At 37.6% G+C, this 24335-nt stretch overlaps 1 protein-coding gene across 5 annotated transcripts in view; it reads left to right on the top strand.

Annotated features, from left to right (window-relative positions):
• LTBP1 (latent transforming growth factor beta binding protein 1) overlaps nucleotides 1–24335 on the top strand; it is a 2555437-nt gene that overhangs the window by 2222425 nt on the left and 308677 nt on the right. For 4 of the 5 annotated variants that reach the window (XM_044058973.1, XM_044058980.1, XM_044059007.1 and 1 more), the window contains one exon: nucleotides 3690–3815. The exons of the other annotated variant lie outside the window; for it this stretch is intronic. In XM_044058973.1, the coding sequence (XP_043914908.1) occupies nucleotides 3690–3815 (126 nt within the window). The remainder of the gene's footprint in view (nucleotides 1–3689; nucleotides 3816–24335) is intronic. 5 annotated transcript variants of the gene reach the window in all.

The following is a 24335-nucleotide window of genomic DNA, read 5'->3' as shown; positions in this document are numbered from 1 at the left end:
CCTGCACCAGTCAAGCCAGACAGGTACTACAGGGTCCCTGACTCTCATAAATTTCTTTACAAAAACCCTGCTGCAGACCCAGAAACAATTTCTCAGGGTCCTAAAGGGGTTAAGGCTTCCACTGCTAAAAATCCTGTCCCCTCGGATAGGGATTCCAGAGCTCTGGACAGATGGGGGAAAAAAGTTTACACTTCTGCTACTTTAGCTGTAAGAGCTTTAAACTCTCAGTTTCACATGCTTAAATATCAGCAGTACCTCATGTCATTGTTAAAACAGAAAATGGCTTCAAATACAGAAAGTCCTGACAGTAAGGAAATGCAGGATTTATTGCATGCAGTTGAACAAGTGGGAAAGCATACTCTGCAATGTGGTTTTGATTCATTAGAGGCTTCTTGTAGAGCCGCAGTTACAGGCTCTGTAATTCGAAGGCATGCTTGGTTGAAAGAACAAAGTTTACCTGACCATGTTAAAGTAAAATTATTGGATGCTCCATTACAGCATGATACTTTGTTTGGTGTTAAGGCAGAAGAGGTGTTAAAGAAAATGGAGGATAAAGCAAAGTCAATGCAGACAGTGAAAGATTTCTTACAGGTTCAACCACCTAAATTTAGCAGAAACTGGCCTTCAAAAAATTGGTCCTTTCCAGTGTCAGACAGGCCACAAAGAGGCAGATGCAGACACCCAAGAAGCAGATCTCAGCCCCAAGGCTCCTACAGACCTAAACAATGGGGTTATTCAACCCCCAAAGGAGGAGAAGACAAATCACAACCTTATATCACAACCTTATAGGAAACAGTCCCAATGACTTCCCTCTGCAAATGCCAAGCACTTACCTTTTGACAGCACCCCTAGGGGGAAAGCTAGCACTTTTCTCAAAAAATTGGCACATGATCACCCAGGACCAATGGGTGCTGAATATTGTCTCTCAGGGTTACAGGTTCCACTTTCACACGCTTCCAAAACCAAAAGGTATGCCAGACCTGCCACAAAACCAATGGGCAGAGGCACAAAAACAGATTGCTGCTCTTATGGACATGGGAGCTATTCAAAAAGTCCCACAGCAAGAACAGGGACAAGGATTTTACTCAAGACTTTTCTTAGTACCCATAAAGGACAAAGCCTGGAGACCAATACTGGACCTGTCAATCCTAAATACTTTGCCTGATGTTCCAAAATTCAAAATGTTAACACTACAATAACTTCTGCCCATGCTGGGCAAGAAGGCTTGGCTAGTTACTTTGGACCTCAAGGAGGCATACCTGCATGTCCCAATCAGACAATCTTGCAGAAGATACCTCAGATTTATTGCAGGCTCAATGCATTACCAATTCTCTGCACTGCTCTTTGGCTTATCTACTGCACCCAGGGTCTTCACAAAATGCCTGGCACCAGTAATTGCATTTTGCAGACAAAAAGGAATTCAAATATATCCCTACTTGGATGACTGCCGTATTCAAGCAGAGAGCAAGGACATTCTGCTAAAGCATCTGGCGTTTGTAAAAAGATTGCTAATTTGCCTAGGGTACACAGTAAATGAAAAGAAATCAAAACTAGTGCCTTCTCAAGAGATAATATTCGTGGGTGCAAGCTTAAATACAACTGCCCAGATGGCTTATCTCACGCCAGACAAACAAAGACAACTGACTCATTACTTTCAAATGATGGCAACAAAAGCCCAGCTCCCTGCAAGAAAAATTCTGCAGGCCCTGGGCTTCATGGCATCCTGCATTCTACTGATTCCATATGTAAAACTGCATATGAGGAAACTACAATGGTATCTAAAAAGTTTTTGGACTCAGCATTGTCACAGCCTGGAGACAATCATAAATTTAATTCCCTGCCTACAACAGGAGTTTCGATGGTGGTCGCAGGCCTGTCACCACAACAAGGGACAGCCTTTCACCTTACCCACAGCTAGGCAGACAATAACAACGGATGCATCAGATTATGCCTGGGGGGCACATATGGCAGGAAAATGTATTCAGGGCACGTGGCCCAAGGAACAAATGCATCTTCACATCAATCAAAAAGAGATGCTAGCTGTACAGAATGCCCTGACAGCTTTCAAGGACCTAATACATCCAGGACAACTATTAAACTTTCTGTAGTCTATGTTAATGATGTTGGAGGAAGCATTTTACATAAAAAAAATAAGAAAATAATATAGTACTTAAAAAAAGAAATCAGTAAGAAAACACAATAATTTTACACACAGCCCATTCTTTCATTCCCATGCAGTCACTTCTGTATTCATACATGCATTCACTCACACAAGATCACTCTCACTCTCTCGAGCTCTCTCTCTGTCGCTGTCTCTCTCACACACACACAAACACACACACACACACATAGTCTTTGCTACTTTCATACATATATGACCACAAGACCGCTCTCACTCTCTCAATGTTTCTCACCCACACACACAGAGTTACATCTGCTTTCATACACGCATTCACTCACACATGATTGCTTTCAGTCTCTCTTGATCTGTCTCTCTCTCTCTCAGAAACAGAGTTATTCCTGCCTTCATACAGGCATTCACTCACACATGATCACTCTCAGTCCCTCTCAATCTCTCACACACACACACACACACACACACACACATGCACACAGTCTCCTCTGCTTTCCTACACACATTTAGTCACAAAAGCAGATAGGAAAATAAAATATTGCATACAGTGACACATTCTGTTGTCTTTGAGCAAGTTATTTAGTCATCTTAAAAAGGTACAAATATTTCTTTACCAGGCTGTCCTGAATGGCTTAAAAAATTGTCATTACATTCTTTTCTCTTGTAAGATGCTTAAGAGGGACTTTTGTTTGAATTCAAGGCAATGTCCATTTTGTTTCTGTTTGAAAGACTATGTTGGATCGCACCACCAGACTGGGGAACCTAAAAATGAAAGAAAAAAGTGACAAATACATTACTTTCCAATATTATTGAATAAGTCAACATGGGGTTACAGCAATTAAACTTCTAGAAGGGCAGTTGGTCATAAGCTTGAAAATGAATCTATGAACCTACAGTTACTGTGACTTCACACAGCTGTCTTATGCCGTAATACTAAACCTTTCCTCATGCACAGCCTTGTTATACCTGTCTCTGCAATACAAAGTATAAGACTGTCTAATGTCATATACTAGATATATATATATATATATAGTCTAATGTCAGCATGAATACTTCTTTGAACCTGTTGTGATGCATTCTATACACCATGTGTGTAGTTAGTCATGTGATGCAATGTATACTACTGAATTTACTAACCGTATTGATTGCCCTCTCTATTAGCTCTATCATTATTACTTTTTAATCAATGTTTCCACACATTTTCTTACTGTCACAACTGTTTGTGCTCCTGCTATACTGTATTTTAAAGGATACTATGGATTACACATATGTAAGATTTATGCTTGTCTGTCTGTGGCCTAGCTCATGCTTGAAAAGGTCAGATCATTTCATTTCTCTGCTTGTAGTAAATAAATATTGCATGTATAATTGTATAATAGTGAAGTAATACAAACAGTACTAGCTGGTATTTGTTTTCAGGCAATGGCTTGTAACCATTAGTGAAACTAATAAAAAAAAATCACTGAATTATCAAGAAGTGACATAATTCGTCATAGCCGTATGTTTTACTGTGTACTTAGATCACATTGTTATAAGATCCTCATACTTTCTGCAGATATCGATGAGTGTCAGACCTCAGAACTGTGCGCTCCTTTTGGTGACTGCTTTAATACACATGGTTCCTTCTACTGTGCTTGTGAGCAAGGGTATACAGTTTCTGCTGATGGCCATAAATGTGAAGGTGAGCCTTACAGTAGTGGCACTACAAGAATTTGTGCTGTAATGTTCATACACTTCTAATGTTTTGTCTTACGGATGTTGCATTTGTTTCTAAAGCTATTGATCATCTTTGTAATTAATGTAAAATATCAAGGTATCTCTATGTGTGCAGCTATGTGGATGATGGTTGCATCTTTTACAGTTTTAAAAGATTTTTTTCAAACAAGTTATTTTAGTTTTATACACGTAATTTGGAAAAAACTTAAATATGGAACAAAAGCTGTAAAAAGTTGCCCATCATTGTCAGCTATGTTCACACTCCATGGAAGATATTTTTTTTGTCATTTTCTAGTCTTTAAACATGTCAAGGAATTTTTCCTTTCCCTTTCGTACTTTTGCTTGCAGAATATATATCAGGATGGTGATATTTTATAGATACCATAAATGTAAGTGAAAATTTGCATAGTTGTACAATCATTTACTCTGTCTCTGGCAATAGTAATTTTCAGTACCCTATAACCAAAAGCCTGACCCGTATTCTGTGTGAAGTCATGGAAAGAGCCATAATGGAACTGAATTTAAAATAACACAGGTGATCTACTTGGGTTAGATATGGAGAAGTACAGTTGTGTTTAGGGAAGCTCATGCCTTTTGAATATTAGGATATTTTTTAAAGAGATAAATCATTAGCTAAAGTACTGATCTGCATGCTGAGTACCTTGGTTTTGTTAAGGCATTTAACACTGTTCTGCATGAAGGAAATCTGTCACATTAAAACAAATTACCAGTATTGCTTTAAAACAATTAAAACAAGTACAATGCAGCATCATACGACTTGCAAGTGCAAGTAAATTAAAACAATTACAAGTTAAACCATGTGGTATTCAGTGGGTAAAGCACTGTTAAAAATTCAGCATGGGAGAAGTTATTCAGTGGGTAAAGCTGAAACTAAAATAATCACTGTTTAAGCAAAAGTTACATGTCTACTGCAGTGGGTGGCAGCAGTGATGTATCATAGGGCTACATTGTGATCAGTTCATTTCTGGACGAATCTTCTCAGGTATTAAAGAGGGAAATGGACTCTGTGCAAGATCCACTGATGACTGGAAGTCACATAACACAATTACTTAAATAAAAGATGCTGAAATTTTCCAAGATGATCTGTAAGAAATATTGACCTGGTGTAGTAGTAGTGGACTCATCTTTAGCATCACTGAATGCAGTGTCACACAACTTGGCAAAATAGTATACATTATCATTACAGCTTAAAAGTTTAGATCATAAAAAAAAATATCATAAAATGTCTGGGGACAGTGGTACACACCATTGTGAAGTTTGACCATTGTGTATCTTTAAAAGTTAAAAAAGTATTTGATAGCCAGTTTAATCCTAACGGGAATATTGAGTCACTCCAGGGGAAATCACTGTTATCACTTTGTATGTCATTGATCTGATTCATTGTGAAGTATAGTGTCAGTAGCTGAACAGGTGGCATACTCACCTTTGGTAATGGAAGATCAGAAGGCTGTGGGTTCTATTCTCACACCATGTAGTTGGATTAGTTTTCCAATACTGACAGTGTAGCATATGAGGGGTGCTTGCTTCTTTGTGTGCAGTCCTTCAGTTACTACACTGAATTGAGGTCTCGTCTTCCAGAGCTGAGATCTCATGACACATACTGAAAAGGAAAAGGGGGTTTTGTTTGTATGCATCATCCAATTTTCTGTATACACTTTGTTGAAATATGTTTTCTATGTCTGTATCTGTAATTCCAGGAGCTGTGCTAAGCAAGTGCTAAATCTTCTTGTGCCTTTCAGAGTAAAAGTTTCAGTTCACTGAAGGTTTGATAAAGATGATTTATTATGTAGTACAAGTAACAGCATACAGTGCAGGTAGTTATAGTCATATAAACTGGAATTGTTGGGTAATCCAATAACTTCCAAGCAAGTCTTATATTATTGAGATATGGTCATATAAAGGAAACTGATAAGTAATCCAACAAAATATGAACAAGTTTTATATTACTATAACTATTTCAAAGAACAGTGATAATGAATTGAACCAAACTGTAGCTGAAGATTGCAAATTAAATACTCAGAATTCAGTAACTGCAGAATGAATTAGTCTGTTTGTAATTCTGAACTCAGAACTGTTCTTTTTCTCAGTAGTAGAACAATTAAGACAAACTGCACTGTTTTCTCTTGCTCCTGAACTTCTGAAGCGACTTCTGAATATGTGAACTGCTACAAATTTAAACTGACTTGTGTCGTAAAAGTATCAATTTAAACATAAACCCTTGTAAATTTCCTACAAGTTCAGCATGCCTCCTTAATCTTGGTTCTGAAGCCTTTTACCAGCTAAGTTGTTATTGCAGGTGCCTGTCTCCTATCTGTCTGTTTTTACATCTTCTGCAAGATATTTGATACATGACAAAATATTGCACACATTATTTTAGTATGTCACATACTTATCAGTGCTTTGATCTGTGGTCATTCACTGAAACATTTCTTTTCACTGAAATTGCACTTACTGAAACTGCATGTAAAAATGTGAAATACAAAATGAAGATATCTGCCTGGTTTAATATTGCTGCATTTCTAGGCCTATGCAAAGGGACTACTATATCTATGATTTATTCTGACAAAACTGTATTTATGTGAGACCCAGTCTTACACATTTTCACTTTACATAACACAAAATGCAACAAAATAACTTTCAAGTGCTAACTAATAAATACATTCCAGTACATATTAATTTAAACATTTTAATATTCCAAATTTCGTAGCCCCACCCCTTACTCCACAACCATTTCTTTATTCTGCTCAAAATAATTTCACAATCGATCATTTTATTATACATAATCTTTCACATCTATTCTGTACTATCTGTGCATTACTTATTAATTTCCTTCCCATCCATCCATAACACTCTTTTCACATTTTTACACATGCGGTCAGGATGTCATGTCAACAGTGATCATCATCTAGATGTTCATACAGGCAGGTGGATAGAGCTGCTGCAGTTGTTCTTCCATACCACACACGTGCACAAGCATATACACGCACACACACATGCGCGCGCACGTGTGCACGAACACACACACACACACACACACACACACACACACACATGCAAGTGAGCGTGCACGAACACACACACACACACATATGCACACACACACACGCACATACACACATGCACACACACGCTCATACACACACACACACACGTGCACGCAAGCACACACACGCACAAGCACACACGTATACACATAAGCACACGTGCACGTACGCACACACACACACACACACACACACACACACACATGCTCACACGTGCACGAACACACAAACACACAGACACAAACAAACTCACAATCACACTTATCGCCAATTTACAGTGCCCAATCCACCTACTGCATGTCTTTGGAATGTGAGAGGAAAACCTTAGCAACTGGAGAAAACCTCTGTAAACACAGAGATGACATGCAGACTCTACACAGATGGCAGGTCATGCAGGAATCAAATAAGAAAACCTCTTGCTGTACGGTGGCAATGCTATCCATTTACTCCACTGTGCCTCCCTAATATCCTAGCTATCATATTTTTTCTTTTTTCTTTCCATTATAACATTCATAAAAATCATATCTAAATATATATTTTGAAAATATTCAAACTGATATCAGTTCTAAGCTTTTTCTATACTCTGTCACATATTAGTAGTACATGTTTAACAGATAACTCTGCTGTGCAGATTTAACATAATTCTTCTTTCTTCTCCTTGTATTTCATTTGCCTGTTGGCAGGTAATTTTTACAACATTAATCTCTGCAGAAAATCTACCATTACAGTAAATCTTTTAAATCTAGCCTGTCTTTCCTTTATTGCCCTTTTGATTCTCAGCACTTCCTTGTGCACACAGCTTCACATAATAAATACCCTCTATAATTTCCTCATTCCATGCTTTTTTTACATTTATTGACACCCTTCACATTAATTCACCAATGCTTTATGTTTTCACTATACTCCTTAACCTCCTTATTTGTGTACACCCTTCAGATTTTCCCTGTACTCTATGCAATCCAAAATTATTGTATTTCTCCCACACTATCTTTCCTAGTATAAATTTGTTCATCTTTGTTATCCTATATAAAATCTAGTTTAAATGAATTGAAACTAAATGTGCATTGAGATTCCTAACCCTCCATTTTCTTTTTTACAACATCCCACTTTTAATAGGGTTCGGACTTGAGCCCAAATAACCCCCAAACCTATTTTTAATAATTATTTTCTAGAGAATTTAAAAATGCACACATCCCTCCTATATATATCACAATTTCCCAAACATATATGTTTTTATCAAATTCTCTTTTTTTTGCAAATATCATTTGGAATACTCCCCATATATTTGCTACTCTCTTTATTTCTTCTAATATTTCTTTCCATTGTCCTTCTAGTAGCTCTATATTCCAAAACACAATCCCCATTACATTTGTCTCACGCTATGGGAAAATATCCCTCTAGTGTTTTATCTCCAAATCCTTTACTAACCCTACTTTCCTTAATTCCTTCTTAACTATATAAATAATTTCCTTAATCTACACTAGATTCTTAGCAGTTATAACTAAATTGTCAGCATATGCTATAAATACTGGAATTCTCACTCCATTTTCCATTCCACCATCTGATCTCTCTCCCTGCATCTTGATTTGACCACATTCATAACTGATGCAAATAAACTTTTACCTAAGGGACAACCTTACTTCACTCCTGTCTCAGTACAACACCCAAAACTAATAACAGGAAAAAGACCAACATGAAGGTAAACTAGTTCTGCAAAAACCACAGGCGAGGTGTACAGGCACTGGCAATGCTCAATGAAGTGGTCATACTGAAAAGGAGTAGCCATACCTGAAAGGTTTGTGAACATTGTGGAATATTAAAAGCTTCTACTTCATTGAGCATTTTCAGTGTCTGTATACATCTGTTGGATTAATATGACAACCCTCACCAATCCATCCATTAACCATTACTTTAGTACATATATTATTATACACTGAATGTAACATGTTTTACATCTTCCCCCAATATTACTATATTAACTATAATAACTTCCAACATGCTGTAATGTCATGTAATACTACTTTTACTGTATAATCTCCAGCTACCTTACTTTCTACTCTCACAGTACAATCACCTCTTTTAATAAAATCAACATGTCTTCCCTGTCTCCTCTCCACCCCATAAATTCCTTAATACCGCACCTCCACTATTACTTTCCAAATTCTGTTCTATAATATTTTCATGAACAATTTTTATCAACTTGCAGTCTGCATTACTTAATTTCAATGGCCTCCAATTCATTTGTTTTCCCCTTTTGAAAAAATAAACCAGGTGCTGAAATTGCAACAGTATCATCTCTGCCTCCTCATGGAATGGTCTGACTGCCCACACTGCAGCCATCTTAGCATCCTGGCAAATGACTGCCAGCACCTCTAGATGTTTTCTCTGCTCCTGTTTGGCATTTCTGCATTAATTTGAAAGACACAAGTAGATAAAAGGTAGATAGGACTGACAGATAGACTTACTTCTGCAGCCTTTGAGATCCAGGCTGCAAACTGCCAGAACCACAAATTCTACTTATCAGGTGGTATATTAAACCACACAGCTAAGCATATTTCTGATTACATGTTAGAGAAAAGGTCATCAAGTGAGCCCAGAATGCAGGAAAAGGTCAGGAAGAACTTAACTGTTTATGAGTTTTGTTAGTATGTTGTGGTGGTTCCATGTGCCAGGGCTGGTACCACTGGTAGTAATCAGGAGACATGCATGGTTTTGGATTTAGCTATCACCCAAGGAAGTGAGGAGGCAATTTCTGAATCAACCTTCAGACAGTTGAAATATTTTAATGTTCCCTCCCCAGGCAATCTTTCAAAAACTGGTGGAGACTGGAAAAAGTATGCAATTAATAAGATAAATGTGCCATTCATCTAGTGAGGAACTCCCAAAATTACATTTCTAGATAATAGGCATTTTACAAGAAGCATTTAACTCTTTCACAGCTAGCCTGAGTGGAATTTTGTACCTCCTGACACCTGCTGATATCCTGCCTGAAGATCTTAAACCTGAGCTAAAATTCTGAGAATGAAGTTTTATAACCTACCTGTAAACACAAGAAAATCACTCAGCACACATTCCTCTTCACAGTGATGATATTAATACATAAGCCAGACATAATGGTAATTTTATACTGAGCAAATAATTCAGAATCAGTTATGCAAATAAGTACTAGCATCTCTACAAGGGTAATCATTTGAAACGTTGGACTCTGCAAGAACGAGTCATGAAATGGAGAGATTGAATGGCCAAAAGATCGGATTTGTGTATACCAAGTCTGAGATGCTGTGACTTTGAATATTCTTTTTTCTCCTTGGTATGGCAATCTCAGAGTTGGTATCTATAAGTTCAGTGGGTGGGGGCTTTTTGAGATTCGGTCTTCTCCCAGTTTTTGGTCCTTTTTTCAGCTTTTTGATTGCAGATATTTCAATAGGGAGCCCTCTGTAACCATAGAAGATGGACCCAACAGTCAGTTTGAGTTTTGTTCAGGCAGATAGTCTCTTCATTTTGCCGCAAAGAAGTTTTGTAGATGTCACCCTATTTTTGAGATATTGGAAAATTATGAATGGTATGCATATTTGTGTATTTAATGGGCAAATAAATGTATATGAATGTCATGCATATTTGTGTATTTAATGGACAAATAAATGCAAATGTCTGCAAAGCAGTGGTAGTTGGACACTAACTGTCAGTGCAAAGTTTTTTCAGTATTGTGTATGCTTTCATTTGATACCATGGAATACCATATAAATACCCTCTGGTTCAAGTTAATAAAATAATTATTGACATGTAACATGTATTCATAATATTTCTGGAAGTTATCCCAGATTTACTCCGATAAAAAATTAACCCACTTGTCTGAGGACTTATTTCTGATGTCTGTGGTGTGTGCATGTGAAATACTGTTTGACTGTGTATCCAGCAGAGCAATGTTTCACATATTTACAGAAATCTACACTAGATTAGCAGGTAGACAGTAAGTATCAGTGAAAAGATTTGTAGCATTATGTACGCTTTTCTGGTACTATGGAGTACTATTTAAATACCTTCTGGTTAAAATTATTAACATAATTATTAATATAGGACATGAATTCATAATATTTCTGAAAAAAACAAACATTTTCTGTGTTACCAAGTACTCCATTCAACTGATGAGCCATTATTACCTCTATATTGATTGGACATGTGAAATGCTGTTCCACAGTGCATGCAGGTGTTCAGTGCTTGCTATACTTACAGACATATAATAATTCATTTTTATTACTAATCAAGTACAAATATCTGGCAAATTATGTAATTCAGACAACATGTATGAGTGGCTACTTTTACAACATTATATAACTTTCATTTGATACCATAAAGTACTGTATATAGTCTTTCTGGGACAAGTTATTAGTGGAAGTAGTAATGTAGCACGTACAGATACTGTAGTGAACTCATATGTAAAGAAACTCAAACTACCTGCCTGGGGAGCATAGACACCTGATCACAGGATGGGTCAACTTTCCTCCCGAAGCTTAATAGATCATACAAGAGATAAGGATGTCTACAATGAGGAAGTGTTAAACATGGCCAGATGAAAGACATATTATCTTTCTGATATGCTGACCACGGCATACTAGCTAAGGAAGCTCAGTTTTAGATGTCTTGCTCAGTTTGGCAGGTTTATTGATAATGCATATGCCTCAGGCAATTTCCTTCTCTCAGCCTTTTCAGTTTAGTTAGTTAGTTAGTTGGTTAGTTGGTTAGTTAGTTGGTTAGTTAGTTAGTTAGTTAGTTAGTTAGTTAGTTAGTTAGTTAGTTAGTTAGTTAGTTAGTTAGTTAGTTAGTTGGTTAATTAGTTTTTATTGCTGTTTGATAACTGGGTAACTACTAACCCTTTTCAGTCATGACCCAATATTTTGGTTTTGGAATTTGCCTGGCCTTGATAGTTCCACAGCCTGTACTAATGCCAGTTTTTGAAGGGAGTTCTTCTTTTGCTGCTCTACAGAATTCATGTTTTAACTTTGCAATAGAAAAAATTGACTTCATCTCCATTTCAGCCTGCAAATACCTCTCAACTCAAATACATACCCTGTTAGTGGACATTATTTCACAAGGAGAATTTCAGAGTTGTATGCCTTGATGTATGAAGGTTATACAATCTTCCACAAAGACGTTTTTAGGACCAACCCCGCTTTCATTTTTGTACCCAAAGTGGTACAAAAAGTAGTACTTAAGTAATCTCAAATTTCACAGTAGGTGAGAACAATACCAGCACTTAATGGGAATACTCAAGCAATAGAGGCAGTACATTGAACAGATTAAACGTTTCAGGAAGACAGAATAACTTGCTGCTTCTTTTAATCCAGGGAGACAGAGCATAGTACCATAACAAAGCCTTACTTGGGCAAGTTAAAATGTACTGCTCTAGTGTCTTGGCTACTACAGATGGCATTTTCAGAAATGTGTCAGAATAACAAGCTAGATATGCATTCCAGGAAAACAGCAAGAATTATCAGTGCAGACAGGGTATATACATACTACTTCCCTGGGTATGTGGCCAGGCTACCTACTGCTTTAGTACTATTCCAAAGTGTAATGAGTTATACTGCAGCAGTGGCTGTTGTAATGAGCAGAGCACAGTTGTTTATGCAGCTCACCGTTGTGGTAACATTTTAATACAGAGGTTACTGCTGCAGAATAAGCTTCATCCCTCCAACTTTAAGACCCATTCTTTTTCCATTAACTAACTGACTGAAGACAACAGTTTAATGCGAAATGGCACCCTCCTTTTCTCTGTACCATGTGTCCACTTCCCACTGGGGGGATCCCACCTCAACTTGGATATGCCAACCCCATCCACCCGCAAAGATGGTTGTGTATGTTTTTTCGTGATGTGCTTCTGCATACAGAAATATCTCAAAATGGCATGGGCCACTGTCTCTTTTCATTGTATGCATTTTGCTGACATACTTCTCATGGGGAGACCAGCTGTGATTTGGCTATGTCCAAAACTGAATAGGTCAATCCATGTGAAAAGGTGTCCTGTGCTTAAATGTAGTTAATTTCCAGCCAATCAGAATGCATTAAAACATCTAGTGCTGTTGTGCATATGTTCACGCACCTGTATTTTGTTAAATTAAGTATGGAAGAACTAAGTGACAGTACAGTGTCTCCCAACAAATAAAACTGCATTCCCCCCAAAAAAATTGTAAAAATGGGATTATTTGAGAAGCCAATATTTTACTGACCTCTTCTATGTCTAAATACAATGTCACCAACCACTTGGTCAGACATAAACAGAAACTGATAACATACTACTAACTCAAACTGCATTCATCACTGGCTTTGGTATATGCCCATTTTGGGTGAACTATGAACCCATGTGCTTTGTGTCTAAGAAAGAATGGAGTTTAGAAATGCTTCAAAAGTCTGTTACCTTTATAATACACTGCTGCCGTAACAGTTGGCTGACATCCTAGGTTAGTGTATGAAAATCATATTATAGGCAAGTTGTTTTTCCATTATAAGCATTGAAAGAATAGACTTTCTATACCTCTCAACTTGTGCCTCATAAGTTACAGACAAAAAGGATAAGGCCCCAAATTACGGGTACTTTTAAACTTAGAACTTCTCAAAATTATTTCCAGTTTTAGGAGAGATGGAACAAAAGTATGAGAACAAATTAGAGGTGTTTCAACAAAATCTGGAAAGCTAACAAGCATGCTTGGATTTGTTGAGAGGTTGTTGCAGAACTGCACATAGGAGTTTTGAAATGTCTAATCAAAATCCTGATATCATCTAGGATAAGCCACAGCTTAGATTTGGCAATATCTGTTTAATAGCAGTTGGACAGTACAATTTGATTGCTACATGCTATTCCAGTTTGCTTATTACCAGAACAACTGTTTTAAAATCTTTAAAAAGGAGTGAATGATTTGCTTATTACCAGAACAACTGTTTTTAAAATCTTTAAAATGGAGTGAATGATTCATTTAGTTGGTAAACAGTACTGAGCTTTTCATGTGTTCTTTGTAACACAGCAGCACTTGTTACAGAAGATGGTATATGTGTGTGTAGCTTTTCATTTGTACAGATCATTAACTAACCAGCCAGGCAGTTTTATCCCTCAAAATACTGCTACTGTTTACGCTGTTACCTCTGTTACTCATTCCATATCTCCTCACCACTTATGAAAATCAGCCCTACCTAGGTTTCCACTACCCAAAATCCCAAACTATCACTACATCAATATCAAACAATACTGACCACTTCATAATTCCCACATACCTTACCCCACCATTTCTAAAAACTACCAACCGATTAGACCCAGGTATATCAGCCCCAAAACTAAACATTACAAAAAATTTATAAACAAAATTATGAAACTCGTAGTTAGTTTAATTACAGCCTGACAATGGATGGAGACAGCCACCCAAACCCTGGCCCATCCCCACCTGCTGATTGCAGTTCCTAAACTAATATTCCTTCTAACATAACACTGGCTAATAGGCCCCCTAATTCTCTCCTGACCTGCCAACTAAATATCAGAAGCATAAACAATAAGGTCCATAATCTGCATGGCCTCTTAGCAGTTTACTCCCCTGATGTATTGTGAGTTATGGAGACCTGGCTAAAACTGGTAACTAAAGACCATGATGTAGTACCACCAGGGTATGACATACTTAGATTAGATCGTACTACTAGGAAGGGTGGTGGGGTAGGTGTACTGTTACAATGAGGTAATACCACCAGGGTACGACATACTTAGATTAGATCGTACTATTAGGAAGGGTGGTGGGGTAGCTGTACTGTAACAATGAGGTGATACCACCAGGGTATGACATACTTAGATTAGATTGTACTACTAGGAAGGGTGGTGGGGTAGCTGTACTCTATAAAAATACACTAGATGTTATTACGGTCTCCCTACAACCACCCCAGTTTAATAAAGCAGACATTCTTATTACCAAATTACAGATTAACAATAACAAATGCATAAACATTGTTTGCATTTACATTCCCCCAGGTAAGAATACAAACACCCTAGAGGACATCCCCCACTGGTTATCCAGTACCTACCCCCAAGAAACTATGGTGCTTGGAGATGTTAACATTGATTGGAATACCTGTTCCTCGGAATCTCCTACAACCCATGTCAACCTACATGGTTTTACGCAGCTCATATCCTCCCCCACCAGGATAGGCAAACCCAATAACAAAGATAGTATCCTAGATTGGATACTTATCAACAGAAACCCCTATATGTACAAGTCAGGAACCCTCCCAGATGAACTAAGTGACCACTTACTTATGAACATTATCAAGCACAAGGTGGACAACCCCCTCCAGACCACCTTTAAAACTGTCAGAAATAATAAGAACTTTAACTCCACCAATTTTCAAAATGAAATTAAAGCTTGCAATTGGTCAATCCTAAAGCATCTTTTACTGGATGATGGGGTAGCATACATTCATTCCATATTCCTTACTATTCTTGATCCTCACGGTCCTGCTTGCTCCATTAGAACCAAAACAAAAACTGCCCCGTGGCTCTCAAAAGAGAGCAAGTCTAAAATCATAGCTAGAAATCAGGCATGGGACAAATGGCATGCCAAAAAAGACCCATTAGATCAACCCAGATACTGACAGATAAGGAATTATAGTAGACAAAAAAAAAACTTCTACTACCATCTTCAACAAAGACATCACAACAAGCCTCAAAAGATTTTGGAAGGAATAAACAAACCTCTTCGCCCAGGACAGTCCTCCACTCCTAACCCATCATCTTCCAACCCTAAATCCCCAGAGGATATTGCAAATACCTTCCATAGTTTCTTCACAGAGACTATCCAATCCCTAGCCAGCCAACTGGCACCCAGCTGCTCCAACCCAAATTCTGCCACAGCCAATACCCCACTCTCCTTCAGCTTTCAGCCTGTTTCTACATCACTTATCAGATCTCTAATTAAGAAATTAAAACCAACTACTCTAGCAGCTGATCTCCTCCCACCAGAGTATCTGCAAAAAGCAGCAGATGCAATAGCATACCCTGTCTCCATCATAATCAACAGAACCTTATCTGAAGCCACCATCCCCTCCATTTGGAAAATATCTCGTGTAATACCACTCCATAAAGGAGGCAGCTCCTTCAAACTGTCAAACTTTATACCCATAGCTATTCTGTCACCATTGGCTAAAATTTTGGAGAAGTGCGTCCATAAACAACCTGAGCATTATCTTACCCAGAATAAGCTGTTGGCTAACTCTCAGCATGGTTTTAAGCCACACCACAGCACCACCACAGCCCTCCTATCCTTCTGTAACACCATAAACCATAACTGAAATAATAGCAAGCTTTGCTCAGCCCTTTTTTTAGATCTCTCCAAGGCCTTCGATATGGTCAACCACCAAATACTCATGCACACCCTTAAGGCATTCTCACTAAATAGCCATGAGCTTCAATGGTTCCAATCTTGCTTGTGTGGTGGACAACAAGCCGTCCTATGGCAGGACAAACTATCAACCTGTCTACCCGTCACCCTGTGTGTCCCCCCAGGGCTCCATATTAGGACCCCTTCTTTTCTCTCTCTTTATTAATGACCCACTGTCATCCCAAATGCTATCTGTATTCAATATGCGGATGACTCCACCTTGATTTGTTCAGCCGCCTCCCCGACAGATCTAATGACATTAACCCAGAATACTTTCAGTATAGTTGAAAACTGGCTCTCTAACCGTCAGCTGATATTACACCCTAACAAAACAAAGTTGCTTATTTTCTCCCCCACTTGTAAGTCTTCCTCACTACTCTTTACCATAAAAATCTAATAATGGTACCATTATCTACCCAGATGTGCAAACCAAACTCTTAGGTGTCACAATAGACAACACTCTCAAATTTGATATCCATGTCAATCAAACTATCAAAACCATTAACAAAAAACTTGGCTCCCTCTATAAGATCAAACCTTTCCTTACTCCATTTGGTAGGACTGCTATTGCTCGTTCCTATCTACTCTCCAGTCTTCTCTATGCCTCCCCTCTACTCACTAATTTGAACAAATCCACTCTTAGCAAACTCTCCAGCTGTTATAACCATATTGGTAGATTTTCAACAGGCACGGCCTATAGGACCCACCACTGTCACGACCTAAATCTTCTGGGGTGGGTAGAATGGCCTAGCCTAATTCAGTGCAACCAGCTTATAATTGCCCATAAAGTTCTCAACCACCCTGATAATACGCCTGCACTTAAAAATATCATCAACCCTTATAACAACCTGAGGTCACTTCGCTCTTCTAATAAACTACTGGTTCAAACATCCAAAATCAGCAACTCTCTTGGGGACTCTCTGTTTGCTAACTCTATTGGCAAAACTTGGAACTCTCTTCCTGCTGATCTTACACTTGAACCCTCTCTTACTCAGTTCAAAACTCACTGGCTGTGTCCTTGTTCAAAACCTGACTAGATCCTCCTCTGTAGTTTGCAATAACGTTACATTTCCTAGTCAATTTGTCAACACTGTTTTAAAAATGTATGATTATATTACCTGCTTGCTCAACTGGAGCCTGTAAACTGTGTGCAACTTGTAATCATTTTGTGATTTTTTGCTGTATGTTGTACCTTGGAGCTTTTCTCCCTGGGCCTCCACTGAAAATGGACATGTATCTAGTCGGACTATCCCTGTCAACAAATGTAAAATAAAATAAATAAATAAATAAACTGCCCCATTAGTGATACACAGTAATGACAAGCTGGTCTGGCAACCCGTCAAATTCCCTGCATATAAGATACCACCTTAGCATTATGTATGCCACTAGAAAATGTTTCCATTTCAGAACTGGAAAATTTTGTCACTTACCTTACTGAATACAGAGGATGATCTCATTATGCAGTCTGTCACTTAATACATCTTTTTACATTAATCTGCTTTACAATAGTGCCACCATCACATCATATTACACTGCTGTTGTATTGCAGATGATTCATTGCGAGTGTCACCACTGTACTGGCATCTTATCTGCCAGCATCTTCCCTGAGTTTATATGTCTGTCTCATTCCTTCTCTGTCTCTCCTGTAATGCACTTCCCACATCTGCTGTCAAATGATAAGCTTATTGACCTGTCTTGCTCCCTGGGAGCATGCAGAAAGTGACATAATGATTTGGCTAAGTGCTATTTTTCTGACCCCCTTTGTTTGCTTTTCACGGATATTCTACATGCCCAGGTTATGGCCCATTTCTCTTCTACTACTCACCACCATGAATACTAAAGAATTATGGAGATAATTCTTGCTAAAGTTTACTGAGCTGTTTTCATATTTCAGATTCAGTAGTTAGCAAAAATATTGTAAATGCACTACTGTAGGCACAACAAAATGGCTGCAGTGCTGTTACCTTTGTCTAAAGGCCAGGATACAGCTGTTTAGAAGAACATTATAGTAACAGCTCCAGTATCTTCATTTGTTCTCAATGGGTGAGGTAACTACCAGTTTCACTTCATGAAATAATTCTTGATTATAACTGTCTGTACCGTATCACTCTTGCAGTTCGTATATTAAAGCGGAGTGGTTTTTGGCATGGTGTACTTTTGCACATCTGGCTGTATATGAGCTCATGCTGTTGGTACTTGCTGGTAGTCTAGCAGGATATTGCTTATAATGGACTTAACCTCCTGTACAGCTAGAATCCATACTTACTTGCAGTCATCCAGCTGAAAGCTAACTTAATTAAACTAGATACAACTTTTTCTGGCACAGTCCTGTGCCAAACATTCAGTTTATACATTACTGTGTCCTCAATGTGTAAATGTATATTAAACAGCTGAAGATAAAACCTTTTTTATGCAATTAAATGTTATGCCAGAGGAAGAGCACTGAGGAGCCTAGTCCAATTTCCCATTGCCCCACTATCTGTTTAAAGAACTTGCTTAAGGCCACACAGTAGGCAAAGGAAGCAACTCACGTAACAGTTTATAGCCTTGTTCCTCTATCCTGATTGCCAGACTGTGTTACCTGAGATGACCGGGAATCTCAATGGTTATGCTGGTTTTGCATAATTTTATGCTTTCCTTATGCAAATCACTTGTCTATCCACACATGCATTCCTTTAAATCTTTGCTTATTGAGTAAAAGATTTATATATATAATAAAAATGACAAAATTCTGCAAGGACTATATTTACTTATTTCTCTGCCATACAGTGACTGAGCTACATTCTCAGTCTTACCCTTAAGCGTATGATTAGAGGTGACTGATGAATTTGGTAATGCTGTACGGACAAAGTCATATTTTACCATATTTATTCATTGTTTATTAACTGATTGGGTGGACTGATTCCTACTGGATCTTTGCTAGTCTTGGTTTGTTTGTGTCTTTCGGTCTGCTAATAATTGGCAATAGATTTTTACGTACTGGCTTGCCGGGCCTAACGCACAACCTTCAACGAAGGAATGCCCATTCACGCATGTCGCCACACAGAAGACGCTCTAACTGAGAATCGAACGGGCAACGTCTAACTGTGAGGCGACAACGCTATCACAGCACCACCACTTGTGCCAAAAAAAAAAAATCAGGATACGAAAATAATATAATCAGTAGAGAACAGTGGCTGATGTTACCAATGTCTAGAATATGACATTATACAAGGTATACTAATGAATTCTTTAATCAAAAAACAAGTGTATTAAAACGGAAATATTGTGCAGTTAATAAAGAATTTCAAATATTTCAAGCAATTTCTAATTAAAGAAACATACATATAAAGTTAGTGTTAGTCCCTGACTCTCTTTCTGTCTTTCTCTCTCTATGTATATATATATATATATATATATATATATATATATAAATGCAATAAAAATTCTGTTTACAAGTGGATATGTACTTGATATGCGTAATTATATAAAATGTACATAGTGAATGTAAGCTGTACATAAATATGTGTATGTGTGTGTGTGTGTGTGTGTGTGTGTGTGTGTGTGTGTGTGTGTATATATATATATATATATATATATATATATATATATATATATATATATCTATGTAGGTCTACTTCTGTTCTACAAAAACACACTTTTCTGAAGAACAGAAAGCCAAACCCACTTTAGCAAAAGTGTACATAAACGAAAATGCACTTTCATGAACAACAGTTTACCAAAGCACAAAAAAAAAAAAAAATACTAATAACACATTTTTGCAGAGGGGCAAGCACCCTCCAGCCCCCACAACCCCCACTACTTATATATACTAACTCCAGGATCACACTCCTTATCCCCACTGTTCTGCGATCTATAACAACACATTCTCTCAACATTATAGGTTCCCCTCCAGTAAAACCCTCAACAGCAAATACAAATGAATGTGCCTGTACTACCACAGGATTGTGGAACCGCTGACCATGCTTTGGTAAACTCTTGTTCACGAAAGTGCATTTTCGTTTTAAGCGCACTTTTGCTGAAGTGGTTCAGCTTTCTGTTCTTTGATAAAGTGTGTTTTCGAAGAACAGAAGTAGACTCATATATATATATATATATATATATATATATATATATATATATATATTTTTTTTTTTGTGTCTTTTCGGCTTTTCCCGGTTAGGGGTTGCCACAATGAAACTCTGATCCGCTAATGATTGGCAGTAGATTTTTACGTGCTGAGTTGCCAGCCCTGACGCACAACATTCAACGAAGGTATGCCCATTCACGTATGTATATATAAACACACGCGCAAACACACACACACACACACACACACACACACACACACACACACACACACACACACACACACATACATTTTTAAAAACACATTTATTAAAGTATCACTTAAAACATAGGTACATATACATTAATAGAAAAGAAAACAAACCATATTAAATTTTTTTCCATTTATGCAGCTTATACAGTGCATCGTTTCTTTATAACAACTGTCTTTCAGTCCAACATTACATAAATCATGTAATTCCTGCCTTCCCTTAAACCTCACTCCTCATCCTGAATGCAGTGGTGCAGATGTTAAAGTTGTCATTTCACAGCAAGAGGTTCTCTGGTTCTGTTCTTGTGTGTGGTGCCTTCTATGTGGAGTCTGTATATCCTCCCTTGCATTTCCTCTGAATACTTACAATAACATGCATCTGGAGTGTTTCTACCTGGGCCTGTGCTGAAAATAGGCTCTGTCCTAGTCGGACTTTCCCAGTCAACAGATGTTAAATAAATATTCTGTATGAATTGTTTCCACAACTCCTATTTATTTCTATGTAATTTGTTGCTTCCCTTTTCTAAAAATCCATTTTCCAGTTCTTTGTCCTTTACAATGTTCAGTATTTTTAATACAGCTGGTTTAGATTTTTATTTCCATTTTCTAGTAACTGCTTTTTTGACAGCCAACAGAATCAAACTTAATAAGGCCTTACTATGTCTAGACAATTTAGATCCTATGTCCTAGCTCAAAAATAGTAATTTCCTTAGTTACAGCCATTTGCTCCCCCAATAATTCTGAATGAATACTCTGTAGGGATTTTTTAATCTGCCAACTCATTACACTCCAAAAAAACATCTTACCAGTTTTCTTACCCTTCATACCTCCAACATTTGCTATCTACCTAAAGGAAAGTTCTTTGAAGTCTGCTTGGGGTAAAAAAAAAATACCTATGCAAACACATCCAAGCAAAAATCCTGAACCTTCTGGATTTTGTTTCATACTATGTATAAATGTAGCTAGACAGATAAGTAAATAGATAATGCAGTTGTGTAAGTTAACATAATAGTACATGTTTGAATAGATTGCTGTTCCAGTAGCTGTGACTCTCGGGAATGTATTTTGCCGTCCAGTCTACAGAGCTTTGGACTTCTTTCTCATGTCCTGTATGTCTTCCCTTAACACAAGAGTATATGCTGGTATAAGAAGGGTATGCAAGCATGGAAAAAAACTCTAAAACTTCCTTACCCAAAAGGAAGGCTAAAGCCTGAAACTTTATCCAGCAGATATTCTCATCCATGGAAAAGAAAAGGCATCCATTTTCTAGGCTTTTTTGTAATGTATCCTGGAACAGAACTGGTTTAGTTCTTTAACAATGGAGGAAAACAGATCTATTTAAGGCATTCCTCACAGGTGGACAATGCCCTGCATGTGCTGAACCTTGATGCCTTGGAGCATTGTCCCCAATGTGAAGTCTCAAGCATCTGTCATGACTCATTGATCAGGAAGAGCATGTGAAAAATGAAATGTCCAGATTTAACAAGACTTGATTGGCCTACCATAGGAGTTCCTTCTTGATGAAACTGAGCACTGGAACATTGTAAGACAAGGGATGAAGTTGCTGAATCAAAACTGATTTGAGATACTGTTGGAATTTTTCATATGTAGTCTGTAACTGGAACCATTAGGAAGGAGAAAGCCATGAAACCCAGACGTTTGAAAAAAATTCTTGCATTGGACGTGGTCTTATGGCCATATCTTTTCTGAGATTCTAACACTTCCCTACCAACCATTTAAAATATTCCTTCATTTTGTAATGCTATCACCAAAATACATTTTTATCATGGGGGGGGTCTAAAGAGAGAGAGTATCTTCTGATTCAGACTCACAAGGAGTAGGGGAGGATAACTGGGAGGCATAGTCCAAGCCCTCAATATCTGAATCAGAAAGAACCCCCTCATCTGAGTAAGAGAGACCTCTTTTGTTTAACTGGTGTAGAAACTGGAAGTGAAGGCTGAAGAGACTGGATTGCCATAAATTGGCCTCTGGCAAAATTATACCAGTCTTCTTGTGAAGTTTTAGTGGATGGACAGAGTAGAAGCAGGTGTGAAATGTTTTGTCTTTGGATTCTTCTTTTTATGAGTCTCTTACCTTAAGTCTTAGCAGGGGCATCTGAAGGCCTAGTCTCCCCCAAAGATACGGTGATATCTTCCCTTACCAGCAAGTGGTGAATACTTCCCTCACCCTCAGAGATTATGATCCTAGGTTCTCTCATCTTGGCCTTAGTCTCGTGTAGGGTCAGAATAGATGTGCTTAAAACATGGCCTTAGTGGTCTCCTGAGTGGATATGCTTGATGGACTAAGAACAATGAACTGATAGTCTGAGGGCTAAAAATGCACATCTTTGGAGGCATCAGACCCTGACCAAAGAATCAAATGTAAAGTTCAATATTCCTTGGATGTCTCTTTCAACAACTTTTGCATTATGTTGGGGGGGGGTTCACCAGAAGAGATTCGGTCAGCATGGTCTCACATGTCAACCGTTTAAGGAGCTTATTCTCTAGAAATTGTATTAATGATTTTTGCCTGTTCCTTAAGGTTTGGTGTGTAAACGAAAGGCAAAACTAACAGGAACTAATACTGTGTTCATCTTTTAAACAAACAATGCAAGAAGATTGGCTGTCCCTGTAGGAAATCTGTCCACTACATAAACATTCACCCCTCTGTCAGACATAAGCAAATTTGAATAAACCTTTCCTCAGAAGAAGGAATTTTTACCAATGGAGATAGTTTTGTAGCTGAAGCCAACTGCAAATTCATGATGTTGAGCTGAAGAGCAGTCTTTGTGTGCTAAATGCCAAAAAAATTCTGAGTTTTTTTTTTTTTTTGTTCCAGTATGCTGCTCTTAGATCACCACATATTCTCACATAAGCCATTAAAAAAGGAAGGATCCCAATACTTTGTAGACTGGTTGGACATCTGATCCTTGGCATGATACTTCCCATATAGTTAACAGCTACTGGAACAGAGATATAATGAAGACGCCAGAAAGCCATAGTTTATATTATAGGCCTCAGTAAGAGTGTTTGTTTTATACAGAATGAAAATGTTGAGAAAAACAATTTATACATTGTTAATTTCTTGTTACTTAATTATCTTACATTTTTTATACCAAATAACAAAAACACATTACTTTTATAACATTGAAATTGACTGCTGTGTGAATAAGTATAATCCCTAATAGTGAAAAGTCTGGAGTATCAATTAAATGATGGGAAAGGATTTTGTGAATCCAACCCATCAGTTCTTTAATATTTAGTGTTTAAACTTTTTCAAGATGCTAGAGTTTATGAAGCGGGATACTGTCAGTCACAGAAGTACATGCAATACAGGTAAGTGATTAATTAATAGCTTTTATGGAAGCTTTTTAAAGTCTTTAGATGCAACCTGCATGATTTTAGTGTGTTTGATTTTCATTTCTAAACTCTATTTCCCAGCTCTTTTTAAGTACTGTATTATAGTTTGATCATAAGGCTATACATTGGATGTTTTCAGTTGTTCTCATAGATTTTGAATTCAGTGTTAATATTATTATTACATATTGAACAAAAATGTATTCATGGTGATCAAGCACAGTGCTTAGAAGACTATCATCTCTCCTATTTGTGTTTGTGTAAGATTAGTTGACACTTTTTATCAAAATTCTAAAGGACTTCCAAGATGGCTGCACATTGAGTAACAGCATAATT

Source organism: Protopterus annectens, chromosome 1.part2 (assembly GCF_019279795.1).
Source record: "Protopterus annectens isolate FY-2018-M chromosome 1.part2, PAN1.0, whole genome shotgun sequence".
Taxonomy (NCBI): domain Eukaryota; kingdom Metazoa; phylum Chordata; order Ceratodontiformes; family Protopteridae; genus Protopterus; species Protopterus annectens.
Note: the sequence above shows the minus strand (reverse complement) of the source record. Positions and strands in the feature narration are given on the sequence as shown.